Source organism: Erpetoichthys calabaricus, chromosome 13 (assembly GCF_900747795.2).
Source record: "Erpetoichthys calabaricus chromosome 13, fErpCal1.3, whole genome shotgun sequence".
Taxonomy (NCBI): domain Eukaryota; kingdom Metazoa; phylum Chordata; class Cladistia; order Polypteriformes; family Polypteridae; genus Erpetoichthys; species Erpetoichthys calabaricus.
This window is the reverse complement of record NC_041406.2, coordinates 36,942,455-36,960,209: the sequence shown is the minus strand read 5'-3', so window position 1 is coordinate 36,960,209 and position 17,755 is coordinate 36,942,455. Positions and strand designations below refer to the sequence as shown.

The window sequence follows — 17,755 nt, the reverse complement described above, 5'->3', positions numbered from 1 at the left end:
CAGCTTTCACTCTATGTTTTGTTAAAAGACAATGACAAAATTACGTGGAAAAAAGAATTTCATTGAGTGTGAACTGGATGCAAGAAAAAATGTGCTATTTGTTGGCTTAAGCAGTGGTATAAGCAAGAAAAGGAAGTTATGGAGTGATACAGCATGGCAGAGATACTCGAAAGTCCAAGTTCCGGAAATAAAAAAGAAGTGGTCAAATATCAGAATCGACATGAGAAGGTGAGTCGCAGCCCACCGTCTGTTTATTCTGTTTCAAACAATATTACATAAGCAAATTCATTCTCTGAAGTGTAGCATCGGTGCTGAGTGACACAACAGACTGATTCTCTTCTCTTTACATGGTGTGGTATGCGGCTGGGGGTCAGACCCGGCCGGGACACCTGGAAGGCCGGGGTCGGGGAAGAGGCCCATGGAAGGGGAACAGGGAGGCTCAAGACCGTTGGGGCCTCTGGTCACCGCCAGGGGGTGCACTGAGCCTCATGGAGCCTGGGACTTATTCACTTCCACCACACCCATGGAGGACGATCCTTCCAGGGTCACCTGGAGTGCTTCCAGGTGCTCTCCTGATGCTTCCGCCACACCAGGACGTGACGTCAGGTAGAACACCTGGAGCTCATCCGGGTGAGGATAAAGGGGGCCACCTCCCTCCGGTCAGTGAGCTGGAGTCAGGAGCAGGATGGAATTCCTGGAGAGAGGAGACAGGTGGCCCAGGGACGAGGAGAGAGAAGACCCAGGAGAAAGGTGACTGGGGCTGAAGACACTGTGTTGTTGTGCGGGACTGAATCATGTTGTTGTGTGGCACAGACAAAAATAAAAGTACATTTGATAAAGATGTGGTCTCCGACTGGTGGTGTCCAGGCAAATATCACAATGGCTATTTAATGTGACTCGGTATCTTTAAAAAACTGCTTGCTTTTTGCTGCACTAGTTGGAAAAAGCACCTGCGACTGTAGGGAACTGCCGTTTTTATAGGTTCTCCAGCTATGTATGATGTAATACCAGCTCATTCTTTTGGTGATTCATCCATGGCTGATGCAACTTGTCCAGTGCCGTTGCAATAGCATTGTGAGTGCAGCTGACTGCTCCGATTACATTTGGAAAACTGGACTTTGCTGCGAATTGCGCTTTGATGTTTCACAGTTCAACCACAGTGTAAGGAAATCTTATATATCTGGATAACAAGTGGATAATATCATCCTACACAGCTGACATGGCTGGACTTGGTGATGTTTGTGAAATACCCAATTGGTCAACAAGTTCATGTTGAAAAGCTCCTGTGGTTAAAAACCTGAGAGTGGAGAGAACTTGCAAAGGGTCAGGTAGAACACAATTCCTCACAGTTTGCCTTTGTAAAGCCGGACCCAGTTCATAACTCAGCTCCAGGAGGATAACTCTTGGAAATCGAAATTGACTTTGAAGCCATTCATCATTATCATCTGTAAATATGCTCTCTTTTCTAATTCTTACATTTGCGATGTCCTCTAACAACACTAAACCACCTATCCATCCATCCATATTCCAACCCGCTGAAGCCAAACACAGGGTCACGGGGGTCTGCTGGAGCCAATCCCAGCCAACACAGGGCACAAGGCAGGAACCAATCCTGGGCAGGGTGCCAAACCACCGCAGTAAACCACCTATGGTAGTTGGAATAGTTTGACCATTCTATGCACCATTATATTGTTACAGAATGATTACAATTAAGTGCTTTAAATTTGTAAACGATGTGCAATTAATTTCAGTGTATTTGATAAATCCTTCATCATTTTATGTGAATATGAAAAAGAAAGGTAAATGACACAGAAATAGTATCACTGCTTTGACGCTGGGTGCTGTCAGTTTGCAAAACTGAGCAGAAACATGCGTACACAAGGTAGGGGGGCTGCTGTGAAAATGTGCGTAGCTTTATGCCAAGTTTAGTTTTTATACATCTCAAAGTGTGTGAGGAAAAGGGCATACACAACATTTTTGTGCATACGTACTGTTTGTACACGAGTCCCCTGTGAAAATAACAGAATTCCATGTTAAAGTTAATTTATAATGGAAGGCTCAAGAGACGTTTTTATTAACTGAGTATTTTCTGCAACACATTCCCTTATTTTTGTGTTCTTAACTCTCTATAAACTATCAATCCTTGAGTTAAATCTGATATATTTTGCAGATATATTGTGCTGTTTGGCTTATTTAATATTGTATTAGGAAACAATTAGTTGTAATTAATTTGCCCGTTTAATTCAGCCTTTGTTATTGTAAGTCTTGTCTTGTTTAGAATTCTCCACATAAAAGCATGAAACAGCTGGGGCTGGTACAATCACTGTGTCATGTTTCACAGAATGGAGTTATTACTTGCTGAATCGGCATAACAATCACCCAGAGCATCTGGTGTAATTCATCTTTTCCATTTTATGCTCAAATGAAATCCAGTTAATGCAAGACATTGTCTATTGCCTTCAATTGCTTATTTCTGCACCTTGGAGATTGGTTGCCCATCTTTGATTACATTCTATTGCATGATTATAGGCTGATGCAGTATATCTTTTAATTAAGATACTTTATGTCTGTCCGTCCATGTTATCCATTCATTACTGAAATGGTGTATTCAGTTCTGGGTCGCTCAAATTGGAACCTGTCCAAACAGCATTAGGATCAAGGCAGGAACTATAAATTGATTTTCAATAGAATTTTATAACAAATTATTTACAAATATAAATACGAGTCAGTTTTTCATTTTTGTAAAGCCTAAACAACCTCATTTTACTACTATTAACATTTTTAAATCTATTTAATCCTATTTCTAATCAAGGGGCAGTAGAGCTTCAGGAACAAAGCAGGAACAGTATATCTAGCTTTGATTAAATATTTACAGTTCATAACTAACAAAAGTCACTTATCCACTCATATTCCTAAGGATAAAAAAACTTTTATGTTAACTGTCTGAGGCTTATTTAAATTGTGAACTGCAGTACATTTATTGTCAGATAACACACAAAATTATGATATTGTTGTAGACATTAATCAAATTTGATGATCTGCTATCAAAATCATGTATTCTTTGTCTCTCACTACAGGCTTATAACCTGAACATGTATGGCAGCAAATACCAATGGATAATTCCAGGCTGGTACCAAGGAAACTGGTGGGAGCAGGCCAATTCCACCAACTGCACCACAAAGAAACTGCTTGCAGCCATGGAGGGGTACATCAGTGTGGACTTTGAGCCTCTAAGTACAAAACAAATCAGAGGAATATCAGGAAGGGTATGTAGCATTTCTATAAATGACACGGTTTAAATACAGAGTTGGTGATTGAAACGAAAATTGTAGAGAATTGAAACGATTTGTAGAGAAAAAGCAAAATGATCAAAGCCAAAGGAGGAAACAAATAACAGCAGGTGATGAAAGAAGGAATATCTGAGAGTATCAGAGGATAGGATGAGGTCAAACTACCAGGGGGAAGTCAAAATACAAATCAACAAAACCTGAAAAAACTTTATTCAAATTTGAAACAAAAGAATAGTGTTTTTTAAAGAAATCAGTTTATCAAGTTTGTTTTATTGACCTTTTTATCGCAAAACTTGGATACCATATTTTAAGTGTTAATGTGGTAGTGACATAAGATGAAGGCATCTTTGCTACACACAAAATGTTCATGCTTGGGAACAAACAAAAGTGGTAGCTTGTAATGAGCAAAACAGAGGAATGATACTGAAATGTAGTGTCAGTTCTCTGTTTTGAAGGCAACTCAAGGAACTCACAAAAGACAGTTTTAGGAGGTTTTAAAGGATTTTAAGGGTGGAAAACAAGGAATACTAAAGCCTTATTCACACTTCCATGTTATTTTCTTTAGCTACATAAAGCAAATAATCTGTAGCACACCAGTAAAATCAATTCTGTTTACACCTCTTTAAAAATGTGACATGCTGCCTATTCTCCACACAAAGACACACTAAACCACACCATGGTACCCATTACTGTGTTTTGTCAACTGTAAAAATCACTACACGGAGTGTCACTGATGAAAAAATGGCTACCCAGTATCCTAGCTGAGGATGTGCACACTTCCAACTATAGATCTTTATTTAATACTAAATGAGAGAGAGATGCATGTGGGAATATATGCATGGAAATGTTTCCAGTGTGATGGAGGGCCAGGGCCCTTACCTGGCCAGGATACCTTCTTAAATGAAGTACCGGGGAAGCAGATGTGCACAAAGCACTGTCTCACACAGAGCACTAGATGGCAGCCTAACTGGGTTGCAGCAGTGCCTTGGATTCCCACAGGGCTCCATGGGAGTTGGCATTTGGCACAGCCCTGTTAGGTTCCGTGGGGGCTGCCAGGGGGAGCTGCAGACCCCTACTTTGTTGGGCTTCCTCCGGTCCTCGCTAACGAGCTATCCTAGAGTACTCCCAGGAGCAGCATGCCTGCCTTCATTCGGGGCGCAAGAATTGGGAGGAAGGTGACGAAGCTTGCTGGAGGAGGAGTAGAGGTGTTAAAAGAGGAGAAGAAGAAGAAAGAAAGTCCTCTGGACATTAATTATTGTGCTTGCTAAACTGTGCTTTCCTTGGAAACACTACTTTGGAAGTGTTTCCCCTGCAAAATAAAGCGTGTGCTGCAGAGACTTGTGCCTGTGTCTGCTTGTGTTGGGTTTGGGGAGCTGGTGCGCCCCCAGGTGGCCACACCAGATAGGAACTAAACACCTGTCTTCTTGTGCAAATGACACAAATTTTGCTAGAAATGAAGTGCAATTTATGTTCCTTAAAAAACTGAGTTTTGCTGTTAATTGTATGAAGTGAATTTTTTAGCTTATAAATACCAGCAGCAACTTACAGTTACTGTTACAAAGATACAGTCAGGGCCATCTTAACAGCATTACTGGCCCCTGGGCAAAGCAGTGCACTGGGGCCCCAACCTACACAACTACTCAGCTAGTCACAGCTAGTCATAGATTAGCATGGGGCCCCCGGGCAACTGCCCAGCGTGCCCATGTGTTAAGACGGCCCTGGATACAGTATAAATAATTAAAGTGTAAAACAAGTGTACAACAAAAGCTTACCCTGTCATGGATTTTTCATTTATTGTTCAATATTCAGAATAATTTTACACTAAGCCCTTTTGTTCTTCTTCATTAAAATAATGATTTGATCTGATTATGTCAGCTGATGGGACAGATTTTTAGAAACTAACAGTTATTGGCCTAGAAATCATGCATATGTTGCACATTAGGATACCTCAGAGTAATTTTTTAAAATATTGCATAATTTAAATTGTTCTCTTAGAATTAAGAAGTGTTGGATATTTCTTCTTAGTGTTTAGTCATTCTATATTTTTATGATAGATCTACCAAGTATGCTGCATCCAATCTTTTCTCTTGTAACTGCTGAAAATTAAAATCACATTTACAATCACCCAACACTTTCAGTAAACCTTCGGGATTAAGCTTTATCTGATACTATTCAAAACTAATTAATTGGTTATGTACTTCACTTCTGTTTTTGCAAGCTACACATCTTTGGATTTTCTATAATAACTAGGTCAGATCAACTTGTCACTGTAAACAAAGGAGTAACTGACTATGTTCTCATTTACTTGATAAAATAGCGAGTTCCTTTGAAACCAAAGATAATCTTAATTTTATGTAACATTATCCCAAGACACTTTGTAAGTACAGATCCACTGCATAATTGTTTTAAAATAATGTGCAGTACATGTTTAACATTTAAAAAGCAAGTAGGTTAAGGTAAATCAGAGTCACCCAGTAAGTCAAAGTCCAGGAGGATGAATGGTCACGTTTGTGGTTTAAAGTACACTACCACAGAGACTTCAAAAACAGGCTTTTATAAGTAAACAAATACAGGATAAAATAATAATAATTCTGAACCTGCTTCCCACAGGGGTCCTTCAAGCTGTATTGTCAGGAACCCAATACCTTTGTTAGCATTTTTGTCCAAAGTCATCCCAGCCTAATAGGAATCCAAATTATTTCTCATTATGAATCATACAAAAACCAAGAGAATCTTGTCAAGAAAAGGGACAGTTGTATTTATACCAGAGCCAGGTCTATATTGATATTTATATATTAGATAATCCTGATAAGCTATAAAGAGCTAATGTGTGGTTTTGGTTGGATGGAATTCCCATTGGCTGGAAAGTATATCCAGAACATATCTTGGTAATGGAAACTGGCTCTTTGAACATGCTGTGTTATGTTACTTTACTGGTAGGGAGAGAGCTTTATGTAACCCAGCATCTTGATTGAAGTTGCCCCCAAAAAGTGTGACCAATTAGTACAACCCCAATTCCAAAAAATGTCGGGGCACTGTCCATCCATCCATTTTCCAACCCGCTGAATCCGAACACAGGGTCACGGGGGTCTGCTGGAGCCAATCCCAGCCAACACAGGGCACAAGGCAGGGAACCAATCCTGGGCAGGGTGCCAACCCACCGCAGGACACACACAAACACACCCACACACCAAGCACACACTAGGGCCAATTTAGAATCGCCAATCCACCTAACCTGCATGTCTTTGGACTGTGGGAGGAAACCGGAGCGCCCGGAGGAAATGTCGGGGCACTGTGTAAAATGTAAATAAAAACAGAATGCAATGATTTGAAAATCTGATAAACCCATATTTTATTCACAATAGAACATATAAAAAATATCAAATATTGAAAGTGAGACATTTTACTATTTCTCTCGATTATAAAAAAAATCTTGGAAGGTTGGAAGGAGACGAGATTTGATTTTCTCACAGAGACACTTTCACGGCCCACGAGACGCGTCTTTGTGCCAAGAGATTTAACCCTGCCTGGGGCCGAAAATAAAACAAAGAGCAGATGACAAAGTAGAATGTCGTAAACAATTCAAAAATGTTGGCGCGGTACATATGCAGAGCAGGATAGAGATAATGGAAGTACGAAAATTTGAAAGTCTCAAAAAAAAAGATAGTAAAGCTTGCATTAGTGCAAACAAATGGAAATTATTACTCGGTGAAATAACCGAACAGAGAAAAGAGATCAAATATATTTTTTGGATTTAAACTTTAAGTCGGAGACTTATAGATCGTCTAATTCGTGTTGCCATCAGGGAAAAAAAAGTAGTGTTTCATCCCAATGAAGAAGCATATCTGTGAGAATTAAAAGATTTGTTGTTTGGTGAAAGTGAAATCCCGTGAGAGAAATCATTTCTCATTTGTGTGAATGCTACTGTCAGACACATTTCTTGTAGAGAGAAAGAAATGATATTCACTCACAGGGAGTTATGCGTTGCGTTGTCACGATGTAATTCCAAACACGGAATCAGAATTCAATGTGATATTGATGAAAAGGTAAAAGCGAAAAGAGATCGAATATATGGACATAGGTGATATGACAGAAGCGCGCCGTGCGAAATGCAGATCATGCGGCATGGAGGCAGCAAACCAGCAGCTGATCGAGCAAAGAGGAAGTAAATAAAAATATATATTTGTTTCCCATTGTATCACCGTTTAAGAGGGGGTTTCGGAGGAGCTCCTTGGGTTGCGTTCAGCCCCCCTTGTTACAATGCAAACGTCAGAGACACGAAGTGGCTGGTGCAAACGCAGCCCCAGGTGTGGGGGGGTTGGCGAGCTTAAGTGAGCAGGGGGCAAACCCCCCTAGTCATGAAAATATTAACTCATTTTGAATTTGATGGCAACAACATGTCTAAACAAAGTTGGGATGGGGCAACAAAAAACTGGAAAAGTAAGTGGTACTAAAAAGCAACAGCCAGAAGAACATTTTGCATCTAATTAGGTTAATTGGCAACAGGTCAGTAACATGACTGGGCATAAAAAGAGCATCTTACAAAGGCAGAGTCTATTAGAAGGAAGGATGGACAGAGGTTCACCAATCTGAAAAAAGCCGCATCTACACATTGTGGAACAATTTCAGAATAATGTTCCTCAACGAAAAATATCTACAGTACATAATATCATCAAAAGATTCAGAGAATCTGGAGAAATCACTGTGCGCAAGAGAAAAGGCCAAAAATCAATATCGGATGCCCATGATCTTCGGGACCTCAGGCAGCACTGCATTAAAGGTACACTTCCAGAAATCACTGTCTGTGAACACAGTTTGCTGTGTCATCCACAACTACAGGTTAAAAGCTCTATCATGCAAGGAAGAAGCCACATGTGAACATGATTGAGAAACATCGCCGTCTTCTCTGGACTGAGGCAAGGTGGAAAATTGTTATGTGGTCAAATGAATTGAAATTCTCTTTGGAAAACATGGACGCCACGTCCTCTGGACTAGAGATGAGAGGGACCATCTGGCTTTGTTTTCAGCACTCAGTTCAAAAGCCTGCATCTCTGATGTAATGGGGGTGTATTAGTGCCTATGGAATTGGCAGCTTGCACATCTGGAACGGCAGCATCAATACTGAAAGGTATATAAACAGGTTTTAGAGCAACATATGTGCCCAACCAGATGATGTCTTTTTCAGGAAAGACCTTGCATATTTCACGAAGACAATGCTAAAACACTTACTGCATCTATTAGAACAGCATGGCTTCGTAGTAGAAGAGTCCGAGTGCTGAACTGGCCTGACGGCAGTCCAGACCTTTCACCATTTGAAAACATTTGGTGTACAGTGGTAAACATGTTGCTGCCATGAAATTCAAATTGACCTTGTTCTTTTCTTAAAATGGTGCATTTTCTCAGTTTGAACATTCAAGATGTTTTCTAAGGTCTATTGTAAACAAAATATGGGTTTATGAGAGTTGCAAATCATTGTATTCTGTTTTTATCTACATTTTTACACAGTGTTTCGGAATTGGGGTTGTAGATCTGTCAGTCATGGGAAAGGAAAAGGTGGAGTGGAAAGCAACACTGTTTTGCATGTATGCATTTTAGCTATTCAGAGTGTGCGGTTTCTCAGAGAAGGTTAGTGTCATGCTTGAAGGAGTGTCACTATTACCATGTTTCCCCGAAAATAAGACCTACTCCGAAAAAAAGCCCTAGCATGATTTTTAGGCTGCTCTGTAATATAAGCCCTACCCCAAAAATAAGCCCTCGTCAAGATCATCAGTTGAAAAGTAAGGTGCCACGCAATGCGATGCGTGTCCTGGAAACATCCATTAAATTCCAAAGACATCTTGCCACAATATCTCTGAAAAGGATGTTTAATGATTACATCCATCAGTTAGGGGATGTGCCCATTCCAGCAGCATCGGCGCAAGACAGAAACAAAATCCCTGGACGGAGCATCAGCTCATCGCAAGGTGAACACAAGCACACAAATACACTAACATCATTGTAGCTTCACCAAATCCCCAAACCTTCATGTCTTTGGATGGAAAACTGAGCACACTGTGGAAACCCACCAGGAAAACATACAAACTCCAGGCAGGGATCACAAGGGATGGGGCTCCCTGCGAGACAGCAGCGCTACCATTTTGCCACCCCCATATGTGTAACTGTTAACAGTATTCATTTAAACAAAGTTAACGATTTATCTGTAAAATGTAACATACATATTTTCATGCATTTCATCATGAAAGTGATATCAAGTATAAATCTAAGAATTCTAAATGTGCAGAGAGCTGGAATATCATACATTTAATGTGTTCTGTGTGGCGATCTATTGCTACTTGCCCCTGCTGTCAGGTCAGGAGGAAAAACCAGAAGCGAGTAGCGATTAACAACTGGGTCGGTTTTAAGATGATGTTTACGATGGTCTACTGTAATGATAAAACGAGGTTAAAGTGGACATTTTGAGTTTAAAGCCAAAATTTCCACTTTAATCACAAAATGGACATTTTCATTATGTCCTTATTTTTTTTCTCTGTGGCTCAAATACGCTGCTGTACATTCTAATGATACAAGGTGCAAAAAAAAAAAAAAAAAGACGGCACAGAAGATGGTATGTGAGACTTTTAAAATATATCGTGTCATTACTTTGGGGAATATGTGATGCTTCAATGTAAAAGCACCACGAATGCATTTGTATGTTGGCATTTTGCTTTACCACATCGAACCATTCATCAAACATCGAAGCGCGCACATCGATCCTGCAGGATCCTAAAAGCAGCTGGGGTAGCAAGAAATTCAGGCTGGAATTCAGGGTTTGAATATGGAGAGTTACTGTATGACAATATTCCAGAAGAATATTGTTGAACATGAATAAACATTACATATCCCCTGAAAATAAGCCCTAATGCATCTTTTGGAGCAAAAATTAATATAAGACCCGGTCTTATTTTTGGGGAAACATGGTAGCATAAAATATCCTATACATAGCACTCCAGTTGCACTTGATGAAGAAGTATTGGGGTGAAAAGTGACTAAATAATGGGGCACCAGTCCATTGTAGGACAAACACACACACCCCTACACGCATTCACAAAAGGGAGTGTTAAGGGTCAGTAGTTAACAGAAACATGCATACCTTTGACAGGAGTGAACCTACCATCTCGTCACACTTTTATTTGTAACTATGAAGCATACATTCGCCAAAATCACCAAGGGTGACCCCACCTGTTCCCATTGACCCCTCGTATCCATTAGGCGGTGAATCACTGGAGACGGTTAATGTGGTGTGCACAACTTCAAGCCCTTCTGATAATTTTTGCTGAAGACACTGTATTATCGTAGTATTTCCCTCTACTTACCCTTTACCTGTTTTCTCAAGGGTAAATGTTCTCGTCAAGTTCGTTATCGGGTTGGTCTACTGTTGCACTTTAAAATGAACACACACACACAGACCCTAACCACAACAGTGCCCCTTGAATGACACACACATGCTGATTAACCCTTAGCATTTTAAACCACACATCAGCCTGTCACTCAGCACTTCAAGAGACTTACTTATTATGAGCACGAACAACATATGATATTTTAGTGATATCTCAGACCTAAATATTACTTTTGGTCTACAAGAATACATTTAAACATACAAAGACTCCACACTCTTGACTATAGGCCATTTATCAGCCAAGAATACCTTCTTTTTATCGTACTGTCCCTTCTATTGAGTGGCGCCCTCACTCTCAGCCTTATAAACCTCGCAGCACAGAAATAATGGCAAAAAATCTGGCTGTCACCAGGTGCTCAAAGAAATCTAACTTATTAATTCAATCACTCTAGACAAAGCATAGAAAGTTAAAAGCAGCATGGTATTTATTACAAGAATAATAATAATACCACTGGAACAAAGAATAATAGAAAATAGGTACTGATAGGAAAGTCTGAATATATATAGTCTTTAGGAATAGCTTACGAAAAAAAGTAGAAATGACAAGGATGAATGTCCTAGGGAGGCGTTTGATTTAGCAATCAAAGTTCATGATGCCTTTCTGACGACCAGTGCCGTCTTTCTCCGTTCCTCTTCTTCTTCTCCTCCTTCTGCTCTTCCAAACCAAGGCATATTTATTATGAAATATCATGCCTTGGTTTCACAACACATGCACCTGATTGGCTGGCTGTCAATGTGATTGATGAATTTTGCTCAAACTCTTAAAGCTTTTTGATATTGCCTCAGTTTCCCTTTCCCAGGCCGTAAACCCAATTGTTGTCCCAGATGTCCATCCATAAAGTAATCAATAGCCTGAGGTATCAGCTCAGCATCCTTTCCCAGGCTGTAAAATAATTGAGCCATCAGAATGTCTTTCCTTTCAATGTTGGAAACAGCTGTTTTAAAAGTGAGGTGTAAGAAAACCTGCTTTGATTTGTCTTTAATTTAGTTCATCTGTTGTTTTATCTTGACCAAAATATAATGGTATATTAAACCAAAATGTACAGATTTTATACACCATAACAGACACCAATTAGTTTACTCTTTATCATAAGGGAGTAATTTTCAGCATAAAATATGGTACAATGTCCTACAAATGAAGGTTTTTGGTTCTAGATGGCCAAAAATAGGAGGGAACACCAAAAAGTGAGCATAACTAGACATGAAGTCAAATGGTGTATCATATGTGGGGGTTTTCTCATACCAGTGAGTCAGGAGGCAGAAGTGTTTTCAAACATTTCATAAGTATTTAATTCCTATGAACACAATTAATGGTAAAAATTACTCACTGACCTTGAAATTGGTGTAAACAAAAACATGCAATGACAGGTCATGCACAAACTATGAATACACACACTCAAACCAATATTGTTCATATTGTATGTATGTAAACTGATATTCTATGCATAAAAACTGATATTAAACCTTCATAAATCTTACGAACATGTTAACCTACTTGTATGTATCACATGTAAAAATATGTGAAATTTCAGCCTGAAATAGAGTATGTTTTATATGCATTTTTAAGATGGGAAAATTAATTCTATTATGAAATATAAATGTAATGATATAGTAAATAGTATTAACGCACAAATTATGTTGGTATTTTTTTTTGAAAATGTGAAAATAAATCTGCTTCATTTGCTTTTATTTTGTATTAGACTCCACATGAATATGAAATGGAATATAACAGATTGCGGAAAGAGAAAGGGCTGGAATCAAGTAAATTCCATGGGTTTGCCTATGATGGAATTTGGGTGATTGCCAAAACATTGACACGGGTTATGGAAATTTTGAAACAGAGAGGAGGACATCGAAAGATACAAGACTTCAATTATACCAATAAGGAGCTTGGAAGAATAATGTTGGATGTCATGAATGAAACCAACTTTCTTGGAGTAACGGTTAGTTCATTGTCACTTTGAAATGAAGCTTACCTTTAATAATCATCCGGTAATAGCTAGCCTTTAAATACAGATGCTATTCAGTATTATTATGACAATAAGTACAATCAAAATTTAAATGAATTAAGGGCCAAACAAGTTGTAAAATATGAAATACCGTGCTTAAACACTGAAATTAGATAGATAGATAGATAGATAGATAGATAGATAGATAGATAGATAGATAGATAGATAGATAGATAGATAGATAGATAGATAGATAGATAGATAGATAGATAGATAGATAGATGGGACCTGACAGGTAGTAAAGAATGAAGTGCAATTTTAATTTTGAACAAACAGGTAAGTTTAATGTTGTTGGTAATGTTGTGAATTTCAGTAATAAAAGAGTGAAAAACTCTGCTTATTTTACTTCTCTTTGTGAATGTAGCAAGAACTACATAGTGACTTAATTGCATATCATATAATATTAACATCTTGGATTTAGATTTTGAAAGCAGCAAAGTAGCAGTAATATGTTTTTGCATTATTGGTTATTATCATTATAATGAATTTGCAAATTAAACTTTATAAATATGTACTTTTAGAGCTCAGACTGAGAATACCGTGCTGCTTAATACACAGAACTACACATTTTTAACTACTTGCCAGCCTCAATCTTACTTTATTGTATTTTATAAATTATATTAATAGCTGAATTAGACTGAACTGTTATTTACATTTGTGCATGACTATTCTGGCACAGTGCAGAGTAGTAGAAAATTGCATGCACAAGGAAAAAAAAGAGATTGGACTGTGAAGTTAATAACATAATATTATAATTTAAAGTAATATCAACCTTAGACCCTAATCTTACATATAAATAATTAGCACATTGCTTGTGCTAACCGCAGTCGAAATGAGTTTTCTCTGCAGTGTGGCTGGGCTCTCCCTTAGAGATGGGTAAGAAGCACAGACATCTGGGAGAGGATTGGAGTGGAGCCGCTGACCCTCTGCATCGAGAAGAGCAGATTGAGGTGGTTCAGGCATCTGATACAGATGCCTCTCTCTGGTGGTTTTTCTGGGCACAACCAGATGGGAGGAGATCCTGGGGAACACCCAGGGCTTGCTTAGGGGCATTATATCTCCCAGGTATCACCTTGGGATTCCACAGGATGAGTTGGCAAGTGTGGCTGGGGAAAGGGAAGTATGGGCCTCATTGCCAAGACCATTGTCCCTGTGAGTCCATCTCGGATAAGTGGTGGAAAATGAATGAATGAACATCGCTTGTTAAGGTAGGGATGACCTGCCACTTTCACATTGGCCATGAGAAATGCTGAATTAGTTTTATGACTCTTGTTAAGTTTTCTAGAAGAAATAAGTTACAACAGTATACAGAAGTTGATGAATTGCTACTTTGATCAGAGTCACCATAAGTTATGCTTTGAACTATCGCTATAGATTGGAGTTGTGAGTGTAACAATTACTGTATATATATGTGATGCAATGTTCAATGCATTACTATGATAAAGTTAACTTTGTAGATAGTGTGACAGCTGATGTTTATGGACATTGTTACTTGTACAAAAGAAAATTTGTTTGTCTCTGTTATGTCTGTGGGTGGCACGGTGGCGCAGTGGGTAGCGCTGCTGCCTCGCAGTTGGGAGATCTGGGGACCTGGGTTCAATTCCCGGGTCCTCCCTGCGTGGAGTTTGCATGTTCTCCATGTGTCTGCGTGGGTTTCCTCCGGGCACTCCGGTTTCCTCCCACATTCCAAAGACATGCAGGTTAGGTGGATTGGCAATTCTAACTTGGCCCTAGTGTGTGCTTGGTGTGTGGGTGTGTTTGTGTGTGTCCTGCGGTGGGTTGGCACCCTGCCCGGGATTGGTCCTTGCCTTGTGCCCTGTGTTGGCTGGGATTGGCTCCAGCAGACCCCCGTGACCCTGTGTTCGGATTCAGCGGGTTGGAAAATGGATGGATGGATGTTATGTCTGTAGTACTAGGGTGTTGTACCATGCTAGCCATTATGAATGTAGTGAAAAGTCAAGCAAAATGACACCTTTTATTGGCTAACTAAAAAGATTACAATATGCAAGCTTTCGAGGCAACTTGGGCCCCTTCTTCAGGCAAGATGTAACAGAAGGGGCCCGAGTTGCCTCGAAAGCTTGCATATTGTAATCTTTTTAGTTAGCCAATAAAAGGTGTCATTTTGCTTGACTTTTCATTTGTCTCTGTTAGTAAGAGAGAAATAACATGTACTTTTATGTAATTGTTTCAAAGTTTTCCATTCTGTTTTTGTTTTTTTGGAAAGCTTGTGTTTGTTTTTTCAGCGACTGGTAACTTTTTTGTGTAACCACCCTAGGCTGGCACAACTTTGTTGTCGGGTTGCTAGGTTGGTTTTCATCATGTGACTTGTTACTATTTGATGGCACTTCCCTCTGTTGTAACAGATAGTGTCACACAATACTCAGCATCCACGTTTTGTGATTGCTTACAAAAAGAATTGAAAGAATGTGGCTTATAAATTTAGCTCTAGCTAAGGACATTTTTACATTTGTTTGTTTTTGTCAGTATCCTGCTGGTGATCTGTCCATTGTATTAGTTTTGTTCATTATTTGTTTACATTTTATTGATTTTTTACTGAATTTGACCCATTTGTTAATTACTTTACTTGTGCTTTATTAGTTCTCTCTTACTTGTTAATTATTTCTTTCTTTGTTGATGCTCATTGTCTCTTTCTACCTTAATTGAACCCAGGGGGATGGGGCCCCCATTTACTCAGGTGGGTTGCTATCTGTGCAGTCACATATGGCTTCCTATTTAATGGACTTACCGCTGCCTCATGCAATATACAGTAATATTAATAAACACCACAATATATCTTCATTAGAGTCAAAAGTCATTCTCTGGCATGGTCTATGCTGGAATAGAACATCACCTGTCTTTACTACATGTTTTAGTGTAATGTATTAATGTACTGTACATACCACTATACACATGTGTACATGGCAAAATAAATATGATTCTGAGGATAGATAAACTGATATTAATTATTGGATTTGACACAGTTTATGACATTAATCATTTTATGAGTTAAAGAGGGAAGCCAACATTTGGATCTCATTTTCAAATCTGATTTAGGGAACTCTCTGCATGAAGCATACAGATGCAGCCATGAAAAATGTGTGGAGTGACCACTGCCCACAGTATTTAATGTACAACCTACTGTATTATATGCTTGGCTAACAAAAACTACCAAAATGTGGTGCTCTTGATGCATGATTTGCTAGTGATAAGATTGCTTCATTTAATCCCTCATTGTGTACATTTAAATTCATTTAACAGGGAATTTTTACATCTACTAGGTCTTTGCTATTGTTATTGTGGAAAATGTTTTAACGTGTATTTTCTTAGTACAGTATATTGAATTCATCCATTAATCTTCTTAACCCATGTATTTTAGATCCTATTCCAGCAAGCATTGGGTGCAAAGCAGAAATAATCCATGAGCAGGGCGCCAGCTTACAACAGAATGAAGACAAACACAAAAACTCATACGTCAGGAGCCAATATGGCATTGATAATCCACCTTAGCTGCATGTCTTTGAGCTGTGCAACAAAACCACAGCAATCCCATATAGACACAAGGAGGATGTGAAGACTCCAGGCAGGGATCACGAGGGACTTAAACTCTAGCCCACTTGCTGTGAGGCAGCAGTGCTAACACTGTGCCACCCTTATATACTTTTTATAAAAAGTTTTGTTTTGCACTTTCTCTGAATAATTGAATTTGTTATTTACGTGAAATAAATTCTTACCTTTTAGGACTCATTTAATATAAATTTAATATGGAACTGCTAAAGAAATGAATATTTATACTAAATAGTGTATACTATACTGTGTATATCAGTGTTTTTCAATCTGTATTGTCTTGCAACCCAGTTCGACCTTTTCAGTTTTATTGGCGACCTACAGGCAGCCACTGAAGAGAGTGCCCCCTTGGTGAAATGACCACTTGCAAGACACTGATGCAAACCTACAATCCAAAAGTGGGTGTTGTAACCTACTTTGGTTGAGAAACACTGGTATATATCCTTTCTGTGCTTGTACTGGGTCTCTGCCTTAATACAAAGCATTTTTTTTACTTTTAGAGGGTCTGAATTAAGATTTATGTCCCTTCCACAGCAAGTATTTCTCATACACTTCATGCTGCCTTGTTAAGCTTTTTCCATAATCCTGACCAGGCAATGTAGTTTCAGTACTGGGTGAATATCATAGAATAAATATTACATCATTGCAGTGTACTGTCCTTTTCACCAAAAGGGTACATTTAACCCATAAGTCTAAAGAGAATTTTTTAACTAAAAACACCTTGGTGAAATTGTCAAAAAATGTATAATGATACATTACACAATGTTCACAATGCACTCAGAAAATGTAGTTGTAAGACATTCAAATGTGATAACCATTTAAAAATATTTTTCTAACCAAAACATAAATATGAACAATTAAAACTAGTAAAGGCAGCAATGATTAAAAAGTCAAATAGACCCCTTTAATTTTCTCCTGACTACTGTATTGTTAACTTTGCTTATCCATGTCCTATGACAAAAACAGTTAAAATATTCATTACTTTTGTACATACTTTTGCACTCCCTCAGGTGACAAGATGAGCACATGTCTTTTAAACCTCACCCTGAGATTTCTTTTGGATGGGCACAGAAGTATTTCCATAGTATAGTGCAGTATTTCTATTTTATTAAGTGGTTAAACAAATATCAGTCTACTGGCAATGCAAAGAGCATATATGTTGAACCATTAGGAACTGTAGAAATACCAGAAAATAAGACAAGGGTGACACAGGATGTAGAGCAGCATCCTCAACAATTCACGTCTGGCAGTAGAATTAAGCATTTCAAACCAGACTGTTTGTTAAATTATTTCAGAAGACTTATTCTATCATTCATATAAAATACAAACGATGAACACAAATTAAATTAATTTAGCTGCACGACATAACTTTTATTAAAAGTTTATTAAATTGTTAAATGAAAACTAGGACGTTGAACTATTTGCAAAGTCATTAAGAAAAATGTACTGTTAATGGT

General features: G+C 38.6%; 1 protein-coding gene across 1 annotated transcript in view; it reads left to right on the top strand.

Annotated features, from left to right (window-relative positions):
• Positions 1–17,755, top strand: part of gabbr2 (gamma-aminobutyric acid (GABA) B receptor, 2) — a 911,705-nt gene that overhangs the window by 610,951 nt on the left and 282,999 nt on the right. The window contains exons 6-7 of the mRNA XM_028818131.2: positions 3,078–3,266; positions 12,426–12,668. Coding sequence (XP_028673964.1) covers positions 3,078–3,266; positions 12,426–12,668 — 432 coding nt within the window. The remainder of the gene's footprint in view (positions 1–3,077; positions 3,267–12,425; positions 12,669–17,755) is intronic.